The sequence below is a fragment of the Poecilia formosa genome, unplaced genomic scaffold (assembly GCF_000485575.1).
Source record: "Poecilia formosa unplaced genomic scaffold, Poecilia_formosa-5.1.2 Scaffold230, whole genome shotgun sequence".
Taxonomy (NCBI): Eukaryota; Metazoa; Chordata; class Actinopteri; order Cyprinodontiformes; family Poeciliidae; genus Poecilia; species Poecilia formosa.
In genome coordinates, this window is record NW_006800169.1 from 1 (window position 1) to 18,417 (window position 18,417).

An 18,417-nucleotide genomic window follows, 5' to 3' on the forward strand; every position below is an offset into this window, starting at 1 on the left:
CCCAAGTCCCTCTCCATCCTCTGTGAGGAGCCCAAGTCCCTCTCCATCCTCTGTGAGGAGCCCAAGTCCCTTTCCATCCTCCGTGAGGAGCCCAAGTCCCTCTCCATCCTCTGTGAGGAGCCCAAGTCCCTTTCCATCTTCCGTGAGGAGCCCAAGTCCCTCTCCATCCTCTGTGAGGAGCCCAAGTCCCTTTCCATCCTCCGTGAGGAGCCCAAGTCCTTCTCCACCCTCTGTGAGGAGCCCTAGTGTTGCTCCATCCTCCCAGACACACTCCGGCAAGACAGTTGCATCTGTGAGTACAGCATTGTATATTCATTAAAGTAAAGCAGTTCTAAGATATCTGTTTTCAAACATATTTATGTTCTGTTGTTTTTAGGAACAGCCTTCAACGTCTCTGTTACAACCAGCTGCAGGTGATAATGCAGCTTCTTTCTGGTTGCCGAGTGAGATGAGGAAAACCATCCCTGTGCAGGATCAAAGATGGATCTCAAATACCCTCTTTAAATCTGGCAAACTGCGCCCAGATTTAAAGCTGTGGTATGAGCCTCCTGTGCCGGCCCTCATTTACCATCAGGTGCCAACACCTGAGAGGTTTTTTTCACATCGGCTCCTCGTATGGATGCCCTACCATCAGTGGAAGGTCAGGGTGTTCTGCAAAACTTGTGGGAATCATCTTACAGGTGCTGGCATCCACAAGAGGGCTCGGAAAGTCCTGGATATTGATAGGTATTACCTCCTTGTGACGGAGACACTCAGGTGCAGCGGGTGTAATCTCACGTATCTATCAACATCCCAGAGCATCCGAGACCAGCTGGACTTGCCGCACCAGAAACAATTTCGGCTCATCCTCACCCAAAAGTGAGTAAAACATTTAGTAAAATGCTAACTGAAGGAATGAAGATATTACATTACATGTAAATGTAACTGCTAAATAAATACTTTGTTAATCTGCCTTCCAGGTATGCTTGTGACATACGAGTGATAAGGCTGATGAGAGACAGGACACAGGGCAACAGTTCAGCACGGCTGCTGAAGCAGCTGAAAGAAAACCACGGGGAGGAGTGGCTGAACAGGTTGGGGCACTATCTGGAGGAGTGCGCTAACTTTGTAAATAGACCCAGCCTTTTCCCAGTGGTGTGCCAGGAGCCCCCAGAACCAGCTGACATCCCCACTGATCGCTGGTTGTTGTCAGTGTATGGCAGAGATATTCTGTCACGCATAGAACACATAAAAGCCAGCATCACCTCCACCTTGGGGACAGTTCTGAAGCTGGACTCCACCAAAAAGGTTAGTAACCATGTAATGATAATCGTCAAGTTAAAACAGCAAATGGTATATTTGTGAGTGCATTTACTATCTCCATCCAACTGGCACACACATCACAGAGAATCAAGCGCACCCCTCCCTTTCAATCGGCACACACATCACAGAGAATCAAGCGCACCCCTCCCTTTCAATCAGGCCCATCTGAAGTCTATAAGGTAACTTGCCACACCTGTGCTCACAATGATCTCTGCAGACAAAGAGCCTCAGCTTCAAGCTTCCACACCACTGGTAGGAACGGGACATTATGCACAGTTTACATAATTTAATCTGCATTCAGATACCAAATTAGCCTTGGTGATGCAATGGGATTTATGTGTGTGGAATGTAGTTTGTTCATTCACTGTTCACTTAAAAGTAGATTAACATTACCTGGAAAACTAGTTCATTAGTTCATTGTGATCGGTAATTGATTTTGTTTCATTTGTTTGTAGGTTTTCAAACTGCTCTGTGACTCTCTGACTATTTCTGCAAAGTCATGGTGGTCTTACACTGTCAATTGAAATAATCTAAAGACAAAAAGAAAAGATGAATAAAAGATAACGCTGAAATGAGTGGTTCCTGCATTTCTTAGAGGGAAGCAAACTTTTTCAAGTTTGGGCAGAAGCTGAGGTGGTTTAAAGAGAGCAAAAAACTTGACAATATTTATTATTATATCCTACTTGGAAAAAAAGTTTAACACTACTAAATTTAAAACACTAATCATTTTAAAAATGTCTGGGATAACTTTTTTTTCTATTTCACAAACAATTAAACTTGTGAAAAGTTTATTGTTCTAAGTACATTGAAAATGTTATGAAATACACAGCCGACAGTGGTTTCTGTAGACATGACAAACGGCAAGATTTAATTCCACACTTTCTATTGTAGATCACCAAAAAGCTGGCTGGCCACAGCAAAGGAACGGCTCTGTGGGTGTCGTCAGTCAGCAATGAGCTGGGCCAAATATTGAATAGTGTCCTGACTGTCCAGGAGGGTCCAGGACTGGACAAAATGGCTGCAGGACTGATGGAGCGGTACCGCCAGGCTGGGGCTGCACCTCCAAAGGTGCTGTATGTGGACTGTGGCTGCTGTGTTAGTGAAGGCCTCAGCAAGCTGCAGGCCAGGTTTGGAGAGTGGCCAGATATTTACACTCGCCTGGACATTTGGCACTTTATGCGGAGGCTTTATTCAGGATGTTGCAGGGATTCAGTTGTACACTGAGGTTGGCAGTGTCAACAAGAGCGGAATCAAACTAACACGTTATCGCTGTTCACAAGGCTCTACATCCCTGGAGTCATTTCATCGTCATTTAAACAGGTTTACTCCAGGTAAGTCACTTTCTAACATGACTACAACACTTTACTGTATATTTTTTGCAAAACTGGATCAACCAGTATTGTTTCAAAGACATTAATATGATGTGTTGTTTTTTTCCTTTTTTTACAGGAACCAGTGCAAACTTGCTGAATTTCCAGCTCTACCTCCTGGAAGGCCTGAATAGATGGAATCAGGATAGGGGTTCTGCAGCAGTGACCAACAAACCATCGTCTCTTCTGACATATGCTGGAGACATGACTCAGTCCATAAATCAGAACAGCTTGAAGGTGCTGGGACGAGAGTACGTCCCACAATTTATGCCCCCTTCAAAGTACACAGGTACAAATGAAATATGTGAAGGATAAACAGTTTAAGATAAACTATAGTATAAAAAAATCAATAATATGTAATATGTTTTGGACTGTTTTACTATCAATATGTTTGTGATTTTCCATAGGTGAGCTACTGGGCGTTGACTACCTTCTAAGTCAAACAGGAAAGCCACTGAAACCCCAGCTTGACTCAGAGGAGACAGATGTTCTGCTGGAAGATGTGGAGGCTAATGTAGCAGAGGAAGATGAAGGCTTTGTGGACGAAGAAGCTTTGGACTTTCTAGTATCAGAGCTAGACGATGAGACCCTTTTCTCAGCTACATCACAGCTCGAATCCTCCACCCAGCGTGCTGCCTCCACCCAGCCAGCTGCCTCCACCCAGCCTGCTCCCTCCAACCAGCCTGCTGCCTCCACTCAGTCTGCTGCCCAAATCCAGCCAGCTGCCTCCACCCAGCGTGCTGCCTCCACCCAGCGTGCTGCCTCCACCCAGTGTGCTGCCTCCACCCAGCCTGGCATTGCTGAGCCTATGTCAGAGGTGGGCATTCATAGTAAGCTGTAGAATTGAAGAAAAATTAAATAAAACTTCAAATAACTTCAACATTATTTATGTTTTCTCAGGGTTTAGATGAGGCCGGTGTACCAGGCCTGGACAAAGTTGACAGCTTGGCTGAGTATCTGGTGGAGCTAAGGAGCAAAACCTCACTGGTGCTGACCAACCAGGAGGTCAGTAACATGCATTGTTGCTTGCTGCAGACATGCACACGCCTTTCACCTCACTTGCATATTGTTGTCCTAATGTAAAATTGTTTTATTTTCCTGTTTAGGTGAGCTGCATTGTTGCTCTGTGGCAGAACCTGCTGGATTTTGATAAACAGAGAACGGTATTTGCTGCAAGACATCAAGAAAGATTGAACACTGGGAGGTTTCGGTCCCCCAAGAAGAGGCAAGAATTTACTCCTGGGGTTGAGAGTGTAAAGAGGCATGCTCTAACCACTCCAGCCCCATCTGCCCAATGGCCAGACTGCTGCCGCTTGGTGGAGACCATCTTTGTCCGGCTGTGCAATATCCATCGTAGTCCAAAGAAAAGAGGAGCAGGCACAGTCTCCAGGTGGGATTTGATCCTACAAGACTATAGGAAAATCAGGCAGCTCGTTCTGGCGAATGGAGCAGACACATTTGCAGCTAGTGGATGTTAGCTACACCACCCTGGTTCAGTGGCATAACAGAAGGGTCAAAAGGCAAGAGACCGCTGTGGTACTTCAAGGGCTAAACCTTCCCAGCCGGTTTTCTGTAGCTGCTGACCCGCTTCTGCCTGCAAATATACGCCCGCATTACGGCGTACCACATTCAGGGCCACTGCATACATATAGGCTACCATCCAACACTGTGGGGCAGTCAAAATTAAAAAGAAAGCTACAATTCACTGATGGGACAAATCCATCAGGACAGCGGCAGCTTCTCCCTGCCCCACCCAAAAGGCCTCAGCTAGTGGCAATTACTAGTGACACAGCCAATATAGAGGGCAAATTTACTGTCCCTCTAATGAAAGTCTCACTAAAGAGCAGTGGCTGGAACAAATTAAAAAGAAAAAATAAACATTTTCTTTATTTTAAATAACTTCACTGTATATAAGTTTTATTTAGTTCATAGTGTGTTTATTTTGTTTTGGGTTAATGATACAGATATTTATTCTTATCATTGTGTACACAGTAATTCAGCAAACCATACAGTAAAAGGATTTAAGTCCTTCCGCAAATCACAAATTTCTTGGTTTAAGAAAAAGAAATGGGAGACTTCAATGGAAATGTGTTGCATCCAAATGCTGCAATGTTTTGGGACTAACTAAAAATGTTTAATTCACTGTCTTAATTGTTGAATAAATATTTGGTTCTTTTAAACCGATAAGGTCTATGGTCTTTTGTGAGTAAATATTAGCTGCTTCAAATTCTGAATTATTGGTAATTTAAGCATACACTAGAAAAAAGATATTCACTTCACTCAAAGTACTTTAGGAAAGACACTTGCAATTTTAGTTTCAGTCACTGTTTTGCTGTGAAAAATGAAAATAAGCACTGGGTATAATTAAGGACATTAAAATATACTGTATCAAGTATATAGTATACAGTATAATTTAACACATTAATTTGAATATATCAGAATAAAAAAGCAAAATTAATTAAGCAATTCAAAGTTTTAGAAAGAAAGCCTTTTATGACAAAAAGTGTTGGGTTTTAGTTTACAGTACTACACTATCGGTACAAAAAAGCATTTAAAATGTTTTCAAGATATAAAAAACAGCCGTTACTTCATAACACTTAAACATTAATTGTGGGAAATCTTTTCACTAAAACATAGTATGGCGACTGGTAGGATCGAACTCACGCTCTGGGATCGGCCTCACTCTTCCCCTTTCATCTTTCCCCCCCCCCGCAGACTATTGTTCCCCAGCTTTGGCACAATCTGTAGCGCATTTGGCTGTTAACCAAAAGATTGGTGGTTCAAGCCCACCCAGGGACGTGGGGCTTTGTTCTAGAAAAGCAAACAAATATTCTGAGGTTGACAAGCACTGGTTGTTGGACAATATCCAAAATTCCTGGCCACTGCTTTTGGAAAGTTTTGCTTCAGTCAATAATCGAGGCATGGAAAAGTCCTTGACCGAAGGGAACTTATGGATTGCTAGATATTTTGACCTATGGTAACAATGCGATGCAAAGCCAGGATTTTTGACAAAGACGTGGCACTTGTTCGCACAGAAATATTCAGCAGTGCATCGTCTCTGTGGCGCAATCGGTTAGTGCGTTCGGCTGTTAACCGAAAGGTTGGTGGTTCGAGCCCACCCAGAGACGTACGTCTTCATTCTAGGAAAAACAACGGATGTTCTGAGTTTGAGGAGGACTGGATATTGGAAAATATCCAAAATACTTGGCCTCCACTTTTGGAAAGTCTTGCTTCAGTCAATAATTGAGGCATGAAAAAGTCCTTGACCGAAGGAAACTTATGGATTGCTCGATATTTTGACCTGTGGTAACAATGCAATGCAAAGAAAATATTTGTGGCGCCAGAGGTGGTGCGTGTTCACACAACAATATTCAGCAGTGTATTGTCTCTGTGGCGCAATTGGTTAGCGCGTTCGGCTGTTAACCAAAAGGTTGGTGGTTCGAGCCCACCCAGGGACGTGCATATTTGTTCTAGAAAAGCCAACAAATATTCTGGGGTTGAAGAGCAGTGGTGGTTGGACAATATCCAAAATTCTTGGCCACTGCTTTTGGAAAGACTTGATTCAGTCAATAATCGAGGCATGAAAAAGTCCTTGACTGAAGGGAACTTATGGATTGCTAGATGTTTTGACCTGTGGTAACAATGCAATGCAAAGCCAGGATTTTTGACGAGAGACGTGGCATTTGTTCTCGTAGCGATATTCAGCAGTACATGGTTTCTGTGGCGCAATCGGTTAGCGCGTTCAGGTATTAACCGAAAGGTTGGTGGTTCGAGCCCACCTAGAGACGTACGTCTTCATTCTAGGAAAAACAACAGATGATCTGAGGTTGAGAAGCTCTGGTTGTCAGACAATATCCAAAATTCTTGGCCGCTACTTTTGGAAAGTTTTGCTTCAGTCAATAATCGAGGCATGGAAAAATTCTTGACCGAAGGGAACTTATGGCTTGCTCGATATTTTGACCTTTGACCTGTGGTAACAATGCGATGCAAAGCCAGGATTTTTGACAAAGACGTGGCACTTGTTGGCACAGCAATATTCAGCAGTGCATAGGCTCTGTGGCACAATAGGTTAGCGCGTTTGGCTGTTAACCGAAAGGTTGGTGGTTCGATCCCACCCAGGGACGAGGGTCTTTGTTCTAGAATAGCCAACAAATTGACGAGCAGTGGTTGTTGGACAACATCTAAAATTTTTGGTTGCCGCTTTTGGAAAGTCTTGCTTCAGTCAATAATCGAGGCATGGAAAAATTCTTGACCGAAGGGAACTTATGGCTTGCTCGATATTTTGACCTTTGACCTATGGTAACAATGCGATGCAAAGCCAGGATTTTTGACAAAGACGTGGCGCTTGTTCGCACAGCAATATTCAGCAGTGCATAGTCTCTGTGGCGCAATAGGTTAGCATGATTGGCTGTAAACCAAAAGGTTGGTGGTTCAAGACCACCCTGGGGTATATGTCTTCATTCTAGAAAAGGCAATGTCTGTGGTTTGAAGTCACTAGAGCATAGGTTGTTCAACATTCTTTAATGTTCTGTACAGGAAATGAATCTCCTTCCATCGGCCCATTCAGAATCAAATCCACTTTATCTCGATCCTGAAGTTTTAGCTTTGCCATATGCATCGCCTTGGATTTCAAAAGTTAGGTTGGGATGTTGCATGAGTAATTATTGCAATTCATGCTCCATGACTATAGTGTCGCCTTAGCATTGTTTGATGAACGACAGCTGTTGGTAGATCTTATGGAATAATATTTTTTTTATTTTCTCATCATAATGTTTTTTCTGACTAATTTCTTGAACTTTCAGAAAATATGTCAAACAATTTTTACATACACTTATCCCCAGTCATTTAGTAGCATCTCAAATCCTTGAAGGCTGACCGTCACCTGAGATGTATGCTTTAGAATCCTATCACTACATAGTATTTCTCGATTTCTTAAAACTTAGCTGCTAGAAAATTTGTATTTAATGTATTTACCTTTTGGAGAATATTGCTTGGAAGACCCTAAATTACAAAACGGTGTGGAGATGACCAGACCATTAACCGGAATAGTTTTTTTTTGTCTATTGCTAAGTGTAGTTTTTGCTCATGTAAAACATTGTAAATCATTTATGAGACTTTCCTGCTTTTACCTCATCACGAAGTGATGCTTTGAATATCTTTGTCTCCTTTAATTATTAGCGGAAATCCATAGTTTCTTGTTTAACAACCAGTAAGAATAAAAAGCATCCTCAGAGCACAAGAGACCACATATTTTGAACTCAATGCAGAAAAGGCAAGTTAACAGATTTTTGCAATGTGTCGTCTACAAGTGTTGACTTTAAGTTGATAAATGTAACATCACTGGTGTTACAGAGTTAAGCTTTATACCGTTAAGAGTTAAATAGTACAGACTGGATGAAAATGAATCAGAGCTCTAAAGTTAAACATTATAGTTAGAACTGTAGGATCTAGATGGAAAAATATTGACGATTTTTTCCCCGGAAAAAAAAAAAAATGCAGTCAATAGATTTGATGCCATTGATTAAAATGAGGCAGTTTTAATAGATTTGCTTCACATTCTTTATGTGACCAGACACTTCCTGTAGTGATCTGTTGGATCATGAAAATCAACCATTGTAGTAGTGGAAATTCCAGTGGAAGTGACAGATGAGATCAAACATACATGACAACCCACAGCATCCTCACAACTTGGTACTTAGTCTTTTTTTTTTGTTTGTTTGATGATCCATCCATCCATTTTCTTTACACATCCCTTAGTGGGGTCAGGACGGGTGTCTATCTCCAGCTAACATTCCGGGCGAGAGGCAGGGTACACCCTGGACAGGTTGCCAGTCTGTCACAGGGCAACACAGAGACAACCATGCACACACACACTCACACCTAGGGGCAATTTCAAGAGGCCAATTAACCTGACAGTCATGTTTTTGGACTGTGGGAGGAAACCAGAGAAAACCCACACATGCACAGGGAGAACATGCAACCTCCCTGCAGAAAGACCAGGGCCAGGAATCAAACCCAGAACCTTCTTGCTGCAAGGCAACAGCTCTACCAGCTGCACCACTGTGCAGCCTTTGTTTTATGATGATTTCAGAAAGTCTAAATAAACATGATGGTGAAATCTAGTGCATTACTGCAACATGACACCATTTTATTTTGCACATGGTTGTAATAGTCAGTATATTCCATCTTATTCTATGTGTTATATATAAAAAACCATTCTACATAGTCTTAAAACAGTTTCTGACACTCTTTTTTTTTTTCAAGACGTATCTCAGTGTCCAGCAGATCGGCCGACACAGCCTGTCCTGAAGGTTTATCCATGGAGAGAGATATAAATAAAACTTAACAGCTGTCATTAGTACTGAGGTGTGATTATAATGGCACAGTGCTCAAAAGCTTTTTAGATTTACACAGAGCCAGTGACTCTGAAAATAATACAGTGTCTGGAAAGATATGGTCTCAAATACTGAAAGGTCAGTGGGTAAAGAGGGGCATCAGTGAAGTCTGGATGATGCACTAGAGAAATGCTACATGGATTAAACCAGAGGCTTGACTCATTTTTCCGTTCATAGCAACACCCACTGCTTTAATCTAGTTGTTGTAGATTCAGTGAAAGCAGTGCCTGTGGTCGATTGTGTTTTTTCTATTGTTTCAACAATTGTATGCATACACATCAGGTTCTTAGGTTCATGAAAAGATTTACTTTAATGCAGTTCTTACACTGAAAGCACATCCACAGGCAGACCGTCTTTGGTGCATAGTGAGGCTGTGATGCGTTCAAGTGTCTGTGTTCTGGAAGTCCCAGGTTTTGAATCGACTGCAGAGACAAATCCACGTGTTTCTGTTTGAGTAAGTAAAAAGGTTTTACTATTCAAATTCTGCCGTACCATTCATCACGATCTGAAAGTGCAGAGAAATGAGATAAAATAGCATTTTTACTGTGCCACCATTCTGCAGTCTATGCCCCAGGCTGGCTCCCCCCCAGGCGGCACTCGCCTAGCTGTCACCTGACTGGTCGGTGGTTTAAGTTGTCCAGGAGATGTTTGTCTTTGTTATGAAATCCTGATGGATACTGATGCAATAACCTATCTACAATCGTTCCTGGTCATACAATAATCAGTAAAAGTCAGAGCATTGTGCATCCTGTTTTGTAGACTTGCTGAACTGTTTCATCGGAGTGAAGTTCCACCTGGATGAGCAGAGTCAGAATCACCAGTCGTGATACTGCATGGCAGAAAAACCTCATACAGATGACATTTTTTTGTTTTTCCTGTTCACACAGTATTTAAATATTGTGATGTATAAGTTGATATAAATGATGGCCTTACTGTTTTCCTTCAAAATACACTGAAAAAAGATGGAGTTTTAGGTTTTTAATTGCTCTGTTGAACAAAGTAAAAAGAATAATTATTTCTTTTGTCTTTTTTTTTCTCCTCAAAATAATACTTAAATAAAATTCATTTTCACTGTGAATGTTAAGCGGATACTAAAAGAACACCCCACCTCCTGACAGTGGAATCATTGCTGCTGGAGCACAGTTCAGTCACTAACACTGTCCATTCAGGGTCTCACTGTGTTCACAATGGGAAACTTCAGCTTGAGGCTCGCTTTACTCTGCAACCTCAGTAAGTACACCTACATGTCTTTTCTCAGTACAAGTGCCGACTCACTGTACTGTAATCCACCATTTCACATTCATAGTTTTGAGCTTAAGAAAAAGCATACTGGTTTTTCTTTTTATTATTTGTTTGTTTCAGGTTGGGTCGCTGTGTCAGTCTGCCTGTTTCAAACCGTGACGGTTCAACCCCATGAAGAAGTCACTCTGCGATGCGCCAACCTTAGTCGGATTGCCGGCCACATTTTCTGGTTCAAGCTGGCCGATGGACCCAACGTGAGCCGGATCTCATCTATGTCCACCTCAGAAGCTGTTCCCTCATTTTGTGATGAATTTCAACAGGGCAGATTTGTCATGAGATCCAACGTCACAAACATATTTCTGGACATTAAGCAGGTGGAGGTGAACGACTCTGGATTATATTTCTGTGGGTTTTATGCTGAGGATTTCCCTGGAGTCTTCGCCGCAACATATTTGCATGTCGAAGGTAAGATTGTGATCCCTCGTATTTCAAGTGACTAAATAAATACTAGATACTGATTACATTCCAATTCTGATGGGTTTTTTTTGTTTCCTAGTCAGTCTTTTACATCAGATTGAAGAACCAGACAACCTGATGAACTGGATCCTAGGTGGTGTAGTCATTTTTCTTGCAATGGTCATCATCAGTTTGGTTGTCAAAATCAGGACTTTGTGTCCAGGTATAAATATTTTAATTCCAGCTGAAAAGTGAGATGTTTATTCGTGTAAAAATGTTCACATTAAACCAACAGTAAAAAGAGTTGTGGTTGTTTTCAGCTCCAACACACAGAAGTAATACAGAACACTGTGAGGTAATCAATTTGAAACAAATTACATGTTTCCTCAATTTAACCCGTTCTGTATGTTTCTGAGTTAGTGACTGTCAGTTCTTTTATTTTACAGAATTTGGACTCTTGCACCCAGAACTACGCAGCACTGAGTTTCCCTCCAAAAGCAAAAAGCAACAGAAGACCAGCAGCAGAACGACAGGCGGACTCTTGTGTTCTCTATGCTGCTACAAGATAGACGCACCAAGAGAAACAGCAACTGATAGGAAAACAAAATATATGTTTTGTGAAGTTCATTTTATTGTTGTTTTTTCAGTTACAAAAAGTTTCTGTTTATTGACTTTTCAAACTTGTAAGAAACGTGTAACGGAGACCAAATAAAGCTTTTTGAATCTATGTTTAGATGTGAGGTAAAGTAACGCTGGTACATGCTGGCAAAAGGTCCTTCAGTCGCGTTGCTGCTTGTTTCCACTGCGGTGACGGCAGATGAGAAAAACAAAATACCACAGAGACTGCTTCAAGCTCTCTGCATTAGAGCAGCACTGCTTTCAATTTATAAAGAATGTAATCTGTAAATATTTAAGTATCGGTGGGGGTTTGTTTGTTTGTTTGTTTTTTATGGCACCCATTCTAATTAATCCATGTTTTACAAACCTGATCTTATGATCCAGTGGTCAATGTGTCAGGAAGGTTGAGTTGTTTAGCATTGTCTGCTAATGAGTCATTTTAACTGATTATAACAACAGTTTGACAGTCGGAGGTCTGCAGGGATGAAAATAGTCAATGAAGTTTCAAGATCTTTTGGATGATGTTCTGTTAAAACATGGATGCAGTTCATGTCTTTGCTGCAGTTGATAACTACATTTAGTATGAATTTACATTAGCTTGTTTTCAGCTTAGAGCAAGTGCAAAAGGGCAAAGGTCAACTGAAACTTCTACTGTTGTAAAATAGCTGCAGTCCCTATTGATACTTTAATGTTCTTTTGATATTCAATTATAGCTGAGCATAAACACAAATAAAGTAAACATGAAATCTATGGAGTGAAAATAGTCTCAAAATACCTGCGCATGTGTAAAAATATCTGTGCGCCATGTGCAATACTAGATTTGTAACTCGTGTACAAACGCACAGATATTTTTATACACCCACAGGTATTTTGAAACTATTTTCACCCCATAGTTCTGCTTCAACATGGATTTTTTGTGGTGTGGTTTGATAATGTAAGCGGAAACCCATATCATCGTGGTTAGGTTTATAGTTGGACCCAAATGCAGGAAGCTCAGACACAGAAAGGTAAAGTGAAGATAATATATATTTTTTAATAACTGAAAAGCAGAGGCTGTGATGAAGGGAACAGGACATGGAATAGGTGAGAGTGAAACAAGAAGGGTACCGGAGAAGGTTCTAGAAAGATTTAGTGGTGAATGTCAACTAACCAGAGGGATGTTTCACATAAACTGAATTCAGAAATCCAGGAAAAAGAAATAAAGCCAGGTTTGACCTTGTGTGACAAGTTCATCCTGGCTTTATCCGTTTCTCAAAGGTCAATCCAGACTCAGGAGGTCAAGTCAGGGTTAAGTAATTTGGGTAGATACAGCTCCACAGCTTTTTTCAACAGACCTTGAATTTGATCACAGATTCACGGATATCTGAGTGTGACATACATCGCACCAAATGAGCAACAATTTCTGACAGAGGATTATGAAGAACTGAAGCAAAGGAGGACACACTGCCACTGCATTTGTAATTAGCCTAAAATATACATTTCCTAGCCACTATATTGCACTCTTTTTTTTTGTTACAAATCTTATCAATATTTAAGCAGAAAAAAATGTGACCAAGATTAAATATAAGAACATTTTGCAGACTGGTTAACAATGTTGACTATAATGTAGAAATGACAGCAGCCATCGATACCATCCATCATGACTTCCTCGTCTCAAGCCTTCAGCAGTGGGTGGGTATCAGAGGCTCTTCGCTGGTTTCGGTCGTACATCACAGACAGATGTTTTCATGCTAGTTTCTGTGGTCTGAGCTCACACTGTGCTGTGCTGCCCTGGGGTGAACCGCAAGGCTCTATTCTTGGACATCTGCCTTTTTTTTCTTTTAAACATCTGCTTTCATCTTTTTGCAAATGATTGCCGCAGAAATGCGTGGTTGAACCTGAAGACACACCTGCAGCGGAATATCTGGCTGATGCTGTGGATATTTAAGGAGCGGCGAGCTGACACTCCCTTGCCTGAGTGTTTGTTTACCATGGTAACAAATTGTTCCAGAGAAAGGCCCTCTGAGAGTTTCTCCTTGAGTAATTGCTTTTGTGTGTTTCCCTTCTGTCAGGTTTGCCTGAAGTCCTCCGGAGTTCCTCGTGGAAGAAGTTTGTTTGGTCTCTTCCTAATCACTGTGTGGTTCCTCACGACACCATTGGTTTTACCAATTGGATGCCTTCCTCGAGCACTCCCTTTCTGGTCCGTTTGTCTCTTGTGGTTACCTTCATGACGCAGCAGTACATGCCTGCTTGTGCCCAGAGCTCACCAAACTTCATGCCCCCCGGACCACTGTCAGCCGCCAACTTGCACTCCACACAGCCAGCTTACCTGTCCGCCCTCCAACGGTTCCCCATTAACCACATTGCCCTTTGGATTCCGCTCTGCTCCTAAGAACAACTTACCGCTGCTCCAAGTAAGCCTCCACAATTACAACGCTGTTTCTCCTGAATTATCCGACCTCTGATTATCCTCTCATAACAGTGGCTGATCTGGTGGATCCATTCCCACTCCTGCCCCGTGTTTTGTTCCTTTCCCTTATCTCCTGTTCAATAAACCTCATTGTTTTGAAAGACGTGTCTCCTGATTGTGTTCGTGCATATGGGTTCAAAAACTGGAACCAAACATGACATTAGGAGTAAAAAATGGAACATCTTTTGAAAATGAACAATCAAGTGTACTTAGTTATGAAGTCTCATTTTTGAGGAAATCGGTGAAGATTGAATCTGTTTTTCAACATCGGTGTTGAAACGGTAGCCTGTACTTTCATCATGTCTCAGTTTGATTGATATGGTTTGATATTTGGTGTTGCCCAAGCTGCTGTTGCTCCCTTACATAACTTGACAGAAATATCTTGGATATCTTTTTGCAACCTTTTCACAAACCCTCCTCAGAAACTTGACCCATTCAGTTTACTGTCATAACTGAGATCAGGCTTCTGTGATGGCCAAACACTGACTTTGTGGTCCTTAAATCAATATTCCAAAAAAAAAAAGTGATATGTTCACTCTGTGTTTGGGCTGGAGTTCATGTTATGGACTTTTTTACATTAATCTCATTGAATTTGTTTTAGTGAAAGACGACTTACTTTTTTGTGTTGAATTAACTTAAACGTTACACATTTTTAACTTAAAGAACTTTTCATTTTGACTTGAAACAACTGAGTTCAATGCCAGATCCATATCGTATGATTGACGTCATGAATCCTTCACCAGGAACTGATCCTAAACCAATCAGCATGGAGTGGTGGTTCAGGGGTTGAGCACAACCCACATATGGAGCCTTTAACCCTCAACCTGGTCATCGTTGGTTCAATTCCCAGCCTGAAGACTTTTACCGCATGTCGTCCTCCTTTGTTACCCAATTTCCTGTCTAAATACTATCAAATAAAGGCTGCCTGAGCCATAAAACCCTCTTAAAAGAGAGATTCTTTCTTCGTTTACTTCTTTATTTCAAGTAAACTAAATGATTTTAGTAAGAGTGACTTAAGTTAATTGAATTGCTTGTTATCAATTGAAGCTTCAGCTGTAACTTGATTGAAAGTGTTGGTGTCTTATACTATAAGATCACACTTGTCTCTTTGTTGTGTTCATGGAACACTAGTGTACCATGTATAAGGTGGAGAGAAAGATGTCTATTATGACTTGTAAATGTAAAAATGTATATTTTGTTCAGCTAAAAGTTTTTATAAAAGAGTTTTTAAGGATTTGTAAAAAGTGGGGTGATCCTGCGCTACAGTCAGGTGTTGATGATGGATGAATGGAAAAAAGGATAAAACCAATAATCTTCTAATCAAATCCCATCTGTTTGCTGGTCCCTTAAATAGCAAAACTCAAATTTGGCAAAACATTTTAGAATTTTGAGACTTGTAAATTTGGTCCACTTCTAGATTTATTGTTTATACTTTTGTCTCATGGGAAGAGGAAGATTAAATATCTATAGGAGAAACTGTGAACCCGTTCTCAACTTTAATAGGCTGACAAAAATCAAACAGCCCTCCGCCTCTTTATAGTGAGATCACTATAAACTGGAGCACAGTTCATTTCCTAGCATCGCTCTGGTCGGGTCTGTGTTCACCATGACGAACTGCAACATGACACTGGTTTTATTCTTGGCCTTCAGTAAGTATATCAACAACAAATATCCTCATAACAGTTTTTTTTTTTTTTGCTTTTGATAGGTGTTTCTACTAATTGTTATTAGTAATTTGTTTTTTCAACTTGAACGTTGTGAATGTTTCAGGTTGGATCTCAGCATCAGTCTGTCAGTTCGACACCGTGGTGGTTCAGGCTGGCGAAGACGTCACACTGCAGTGCTCAAACTTTAGCAGCGTTTTCTCCCGTGTGTGGTGGTTCAAACTCACTAAGGGGCCTAACGTCAGCTGCATCTCATCCATGCAGAGTTTTGGAACTAATGTTTCATGGTATGATGGATTCCAACAAGAAAAATTTACAATGACATCAAACTTCTCAAACGTCTTTCTGAACATCAAAAAGCTGGATGTGAAGGACTCTGGGATATATTTCTGTGGATACAAAATCAGGGGAGTCCCTGGAGTCTTTACTGCAACAGATTTACAGGTTAAAGGTAAGAATACGATGATTCAAATCGCAATGGTTGTCATACAAAATACAGATTTCAGTGACATTTTTCTGTACATTAAATGTTTTGAAATTCACTTAGACCAGTTTCATGGACCAGACTGTTTGCTGAACTGGATCCTGGGTGGTGTGATCATTTTTCTTGCAATGGTCATCATGGGTTTGGTTGTCAAAGTCTGCACCTTATTTTCAGGTACCCAAAATATTTTAATTCAAATTGAAAACTGAGACGATTATAAACATGAGTTGCGGTCATATTAACAGCTGTGGGTGTTTTCAGCTCAAACCGATGCAAAGAATGCTCAACGTCATGAGGTACCTCATCTAAAACAAATCAAAGCATTCCCTCTTTAAACATGTAAAGGTTTGGAAATAATTAACAATAAGTCCTTTTATCTGCAGAACTCAGACTCTTCCACCCTGGACTATGCAGCCGTGAGTTTCCTTCCCAAAACAAAAGGCAGCAGAAGACGTACAGCAGAAGGAGATACGGAGTTAAATGTGTTGTATGCGGCTACAAGATGATGATAAACGTAAATAATAGCAATACTAATAATGACGTTTTAATGTTCATCTGCCTGTTTATTTTTTACGTGGTTAAAATAAACAGGCAGTAAATTTGATTTCTTCTACTTACATGCTTGATGGAAAATGTCATGTGGACTGCCTGAAATTTCTTAAGTCTGTGTTTAAATGTTAGAGTAATGGTAATACTGTGTCCTGGCCAAAGATTTTATTTTTTGTTTTTTTGTTGTTATTGGTATTAAGTTTGTACAAACCAAAACTACACAATACAAATACTTTTGATACATTTGGAGATTCAGATATCAATTTATCTGAACTTGTTTTCGGTAGCTCTTGCTAATAAATTACGTTTGTGAAGCCAGTCGAATTTAGCGTTTGACAAGAAGGGGAACTTTTTGCATTGGTGCCTAAAGGTCAAGTTGAACTGATTTAAATAAACAACAAAGTAAAAACTGTCTAAATGCGGGGAGAAGGAACATCTGAACATCACTGGACTGTTTCCGTAAAGCCTTAAGTGGGTTTCTGTTGAACATGAGACAAAAGTTACGTTTTCAGAGAGAGCAAGACTGTGACGGTCGTGTTCCGAGAAAATTAAAAACTGAACAAAGTTGTTGTCTTTGGAAACTAAAGACTAGATCATTTTGTTTCTCAAATAAATGCCTTCCCTTACAAACACTTTCCTCATCATTTAACATAAAAGCTGATCACGTCATAATTTACAAACAGCAACCAGTTGTGCACATATACATTCATATTGCTTGCAATTGTTTTTTCAAACTTCTGTTTTAAGTTGCAAACCAACTAAAAACATGTTTTTATAACATTATGCATGTATAGTTTTATTTATCATATAATGTCATTGTACCCAGAGCTACCAGTTATTTTTGATTATGTAAAAGCTCAACTTTAACTAATAGTTAAAAATTTTGCTCCAGCTACAAAATCTCTGTAAGTGTATTAGTTGCAGACGATATATTGGAACTATGTCTGATTGTTATTCAAAATAAATTCTGTTGTTATTAACAGTTGTCTGATCTCTTGTTGTTCACATTAAATGAAACTAACAATCGTAGTCTTAGTTTCATGTTCTTAGCTGACAAGTGGAATGTGTTGTGGTCTTCTGCTCCTTTAGCTGATCTGCTTCAGGTTTCGAAATGTTTTCAGTTCAGAGTGAACTTCTCACTCTTTTTGACAGGGTTAGGGTTAAAAAGACACATGCACAGTTTTTCTCACTGTCTTAAGTTAATTCAGAACAATTTGTTTGTTTTTGGTCAGTTAGAATTACCACATGTATTTATATTTGCTAAGTGCCAGAAAAGTTAACAAGAAGATTTTTCAGAGATTTTATTTGTAACTTTCCTCAAATTCACAAGTGGACATACATTTCCTTGTGACCTCATGGGGGTTGCCATTTGCTTGTGGTATTCCCAGGTACTTGTACCTGTCCTCTATGTCTGCTATTGTTCCTTCTGGGAGTGAGACCCCTTCTGTGTGGACGACCTTCCCTCTCTTTGTAACCATCTGACCACACTTCTCTAGTCCGAATGACATCCCTATGTCAGTACTGTAGATCCTGGTGGTGCGAATCAGTGAGTCGATGTCTCACTTGCTCTTGGCGTACAGCTTGATGTCATCCATGTGACTGGAAGCACAGAAAAATCTGTGCAGAATATGGACTGGAAGCCCCGAGTTCAAAGTGGGGAACACATCCAAAGGTGGTGGAGAATGACCGAGCTAAGATCCTGTGGGGGTAACACTTTATTTGAAGGGGGGTGAATAAGACTGTCATGACACTGTCATAAACATGAATAAGCCTTCATGAATATTTATGACTGTTGTCATAAAGCGTCATTCAGTAAATAATGACACTTTTAATACAAAGTTGACATTATCCTAAATGTCTTTGTTATGACAACTTGACATTAACCAGG

General features: G+C 40.5%; 1 protein-coding gene and 4 non-coding genes across 5 annotated transcripts; all 5 read left to right on the top strand.

Annotated features, from left to right (window-relative positions):
* Nucleotides 1-60: 60 nt before the first annotated feature.
* On the top strand, nucleotides 61-4,355 carry LOC107838241 (uncharacterized; the record flags this gene model as incomplete). The annotated part of the gene is made up of 9 exons (XM_016680018.1): nucleotides 61-232; nucleotides 681-858; nucleotides 960-1,287; nucleotides 2,194-2,397; nucleotides 2,498-2,633; nucleotides 2,752-2,961; nucleotides 3,080-3,489; nucleotides 3,573-3,677; nucleotides 3,779-4,355. Coding segments are annotated over 9 exons (2,115 nt in total), but the record flags the coding sequence as incomplete, so codon positions are not given.
* A 1,371-nt stretch (nucleotides 4,356-5,726) lies between these two features.
* On the top strand, nucleotides 5,727-5,800 carry trnan-guu (transfer RNA asparagine (anticodon GUU)). Its single transcript has one exon. It is a non-coding gene; the product is annotated as a tRNA-Asn (tRNA).
* Nucleotides 5,801-6,056: 256 nt separating this feature from the next.
* trnan-guu (transfer RNA asparagine (anticodon GUU)) lies at nucleotides 6,057-6,130 on the top strand. The gene has a single exon. It is a non-coding gene; the product is annotated as a tRNA-Asn (tRNA).
* A 256-nt stretch (nucleotides 6,131-6,386) lies between these two features.
* trnan-auu (transfer RNA asparagine (anticodon AUU)) lies at nucleotides 6,387-6,460 on the top strand. The gene has a single exon. It is a non-coding gene; the product is annotated as a tRNA-Asn (tRNA).
* Nucleotides 6,461-6,722: 262 nt separating this feature from the next.
* Nucleotides 6,723-6,796, top strand: trnan-guu (transfer RNA asparagine (anticodon GUU)). Its single transcript has one exon. It is a non-coding gene; the product is annotated as a tRNA-Asn (tRNA).
* Nucleotides 6,797-18,417: the final 11,621 nt, after the last annotated feature.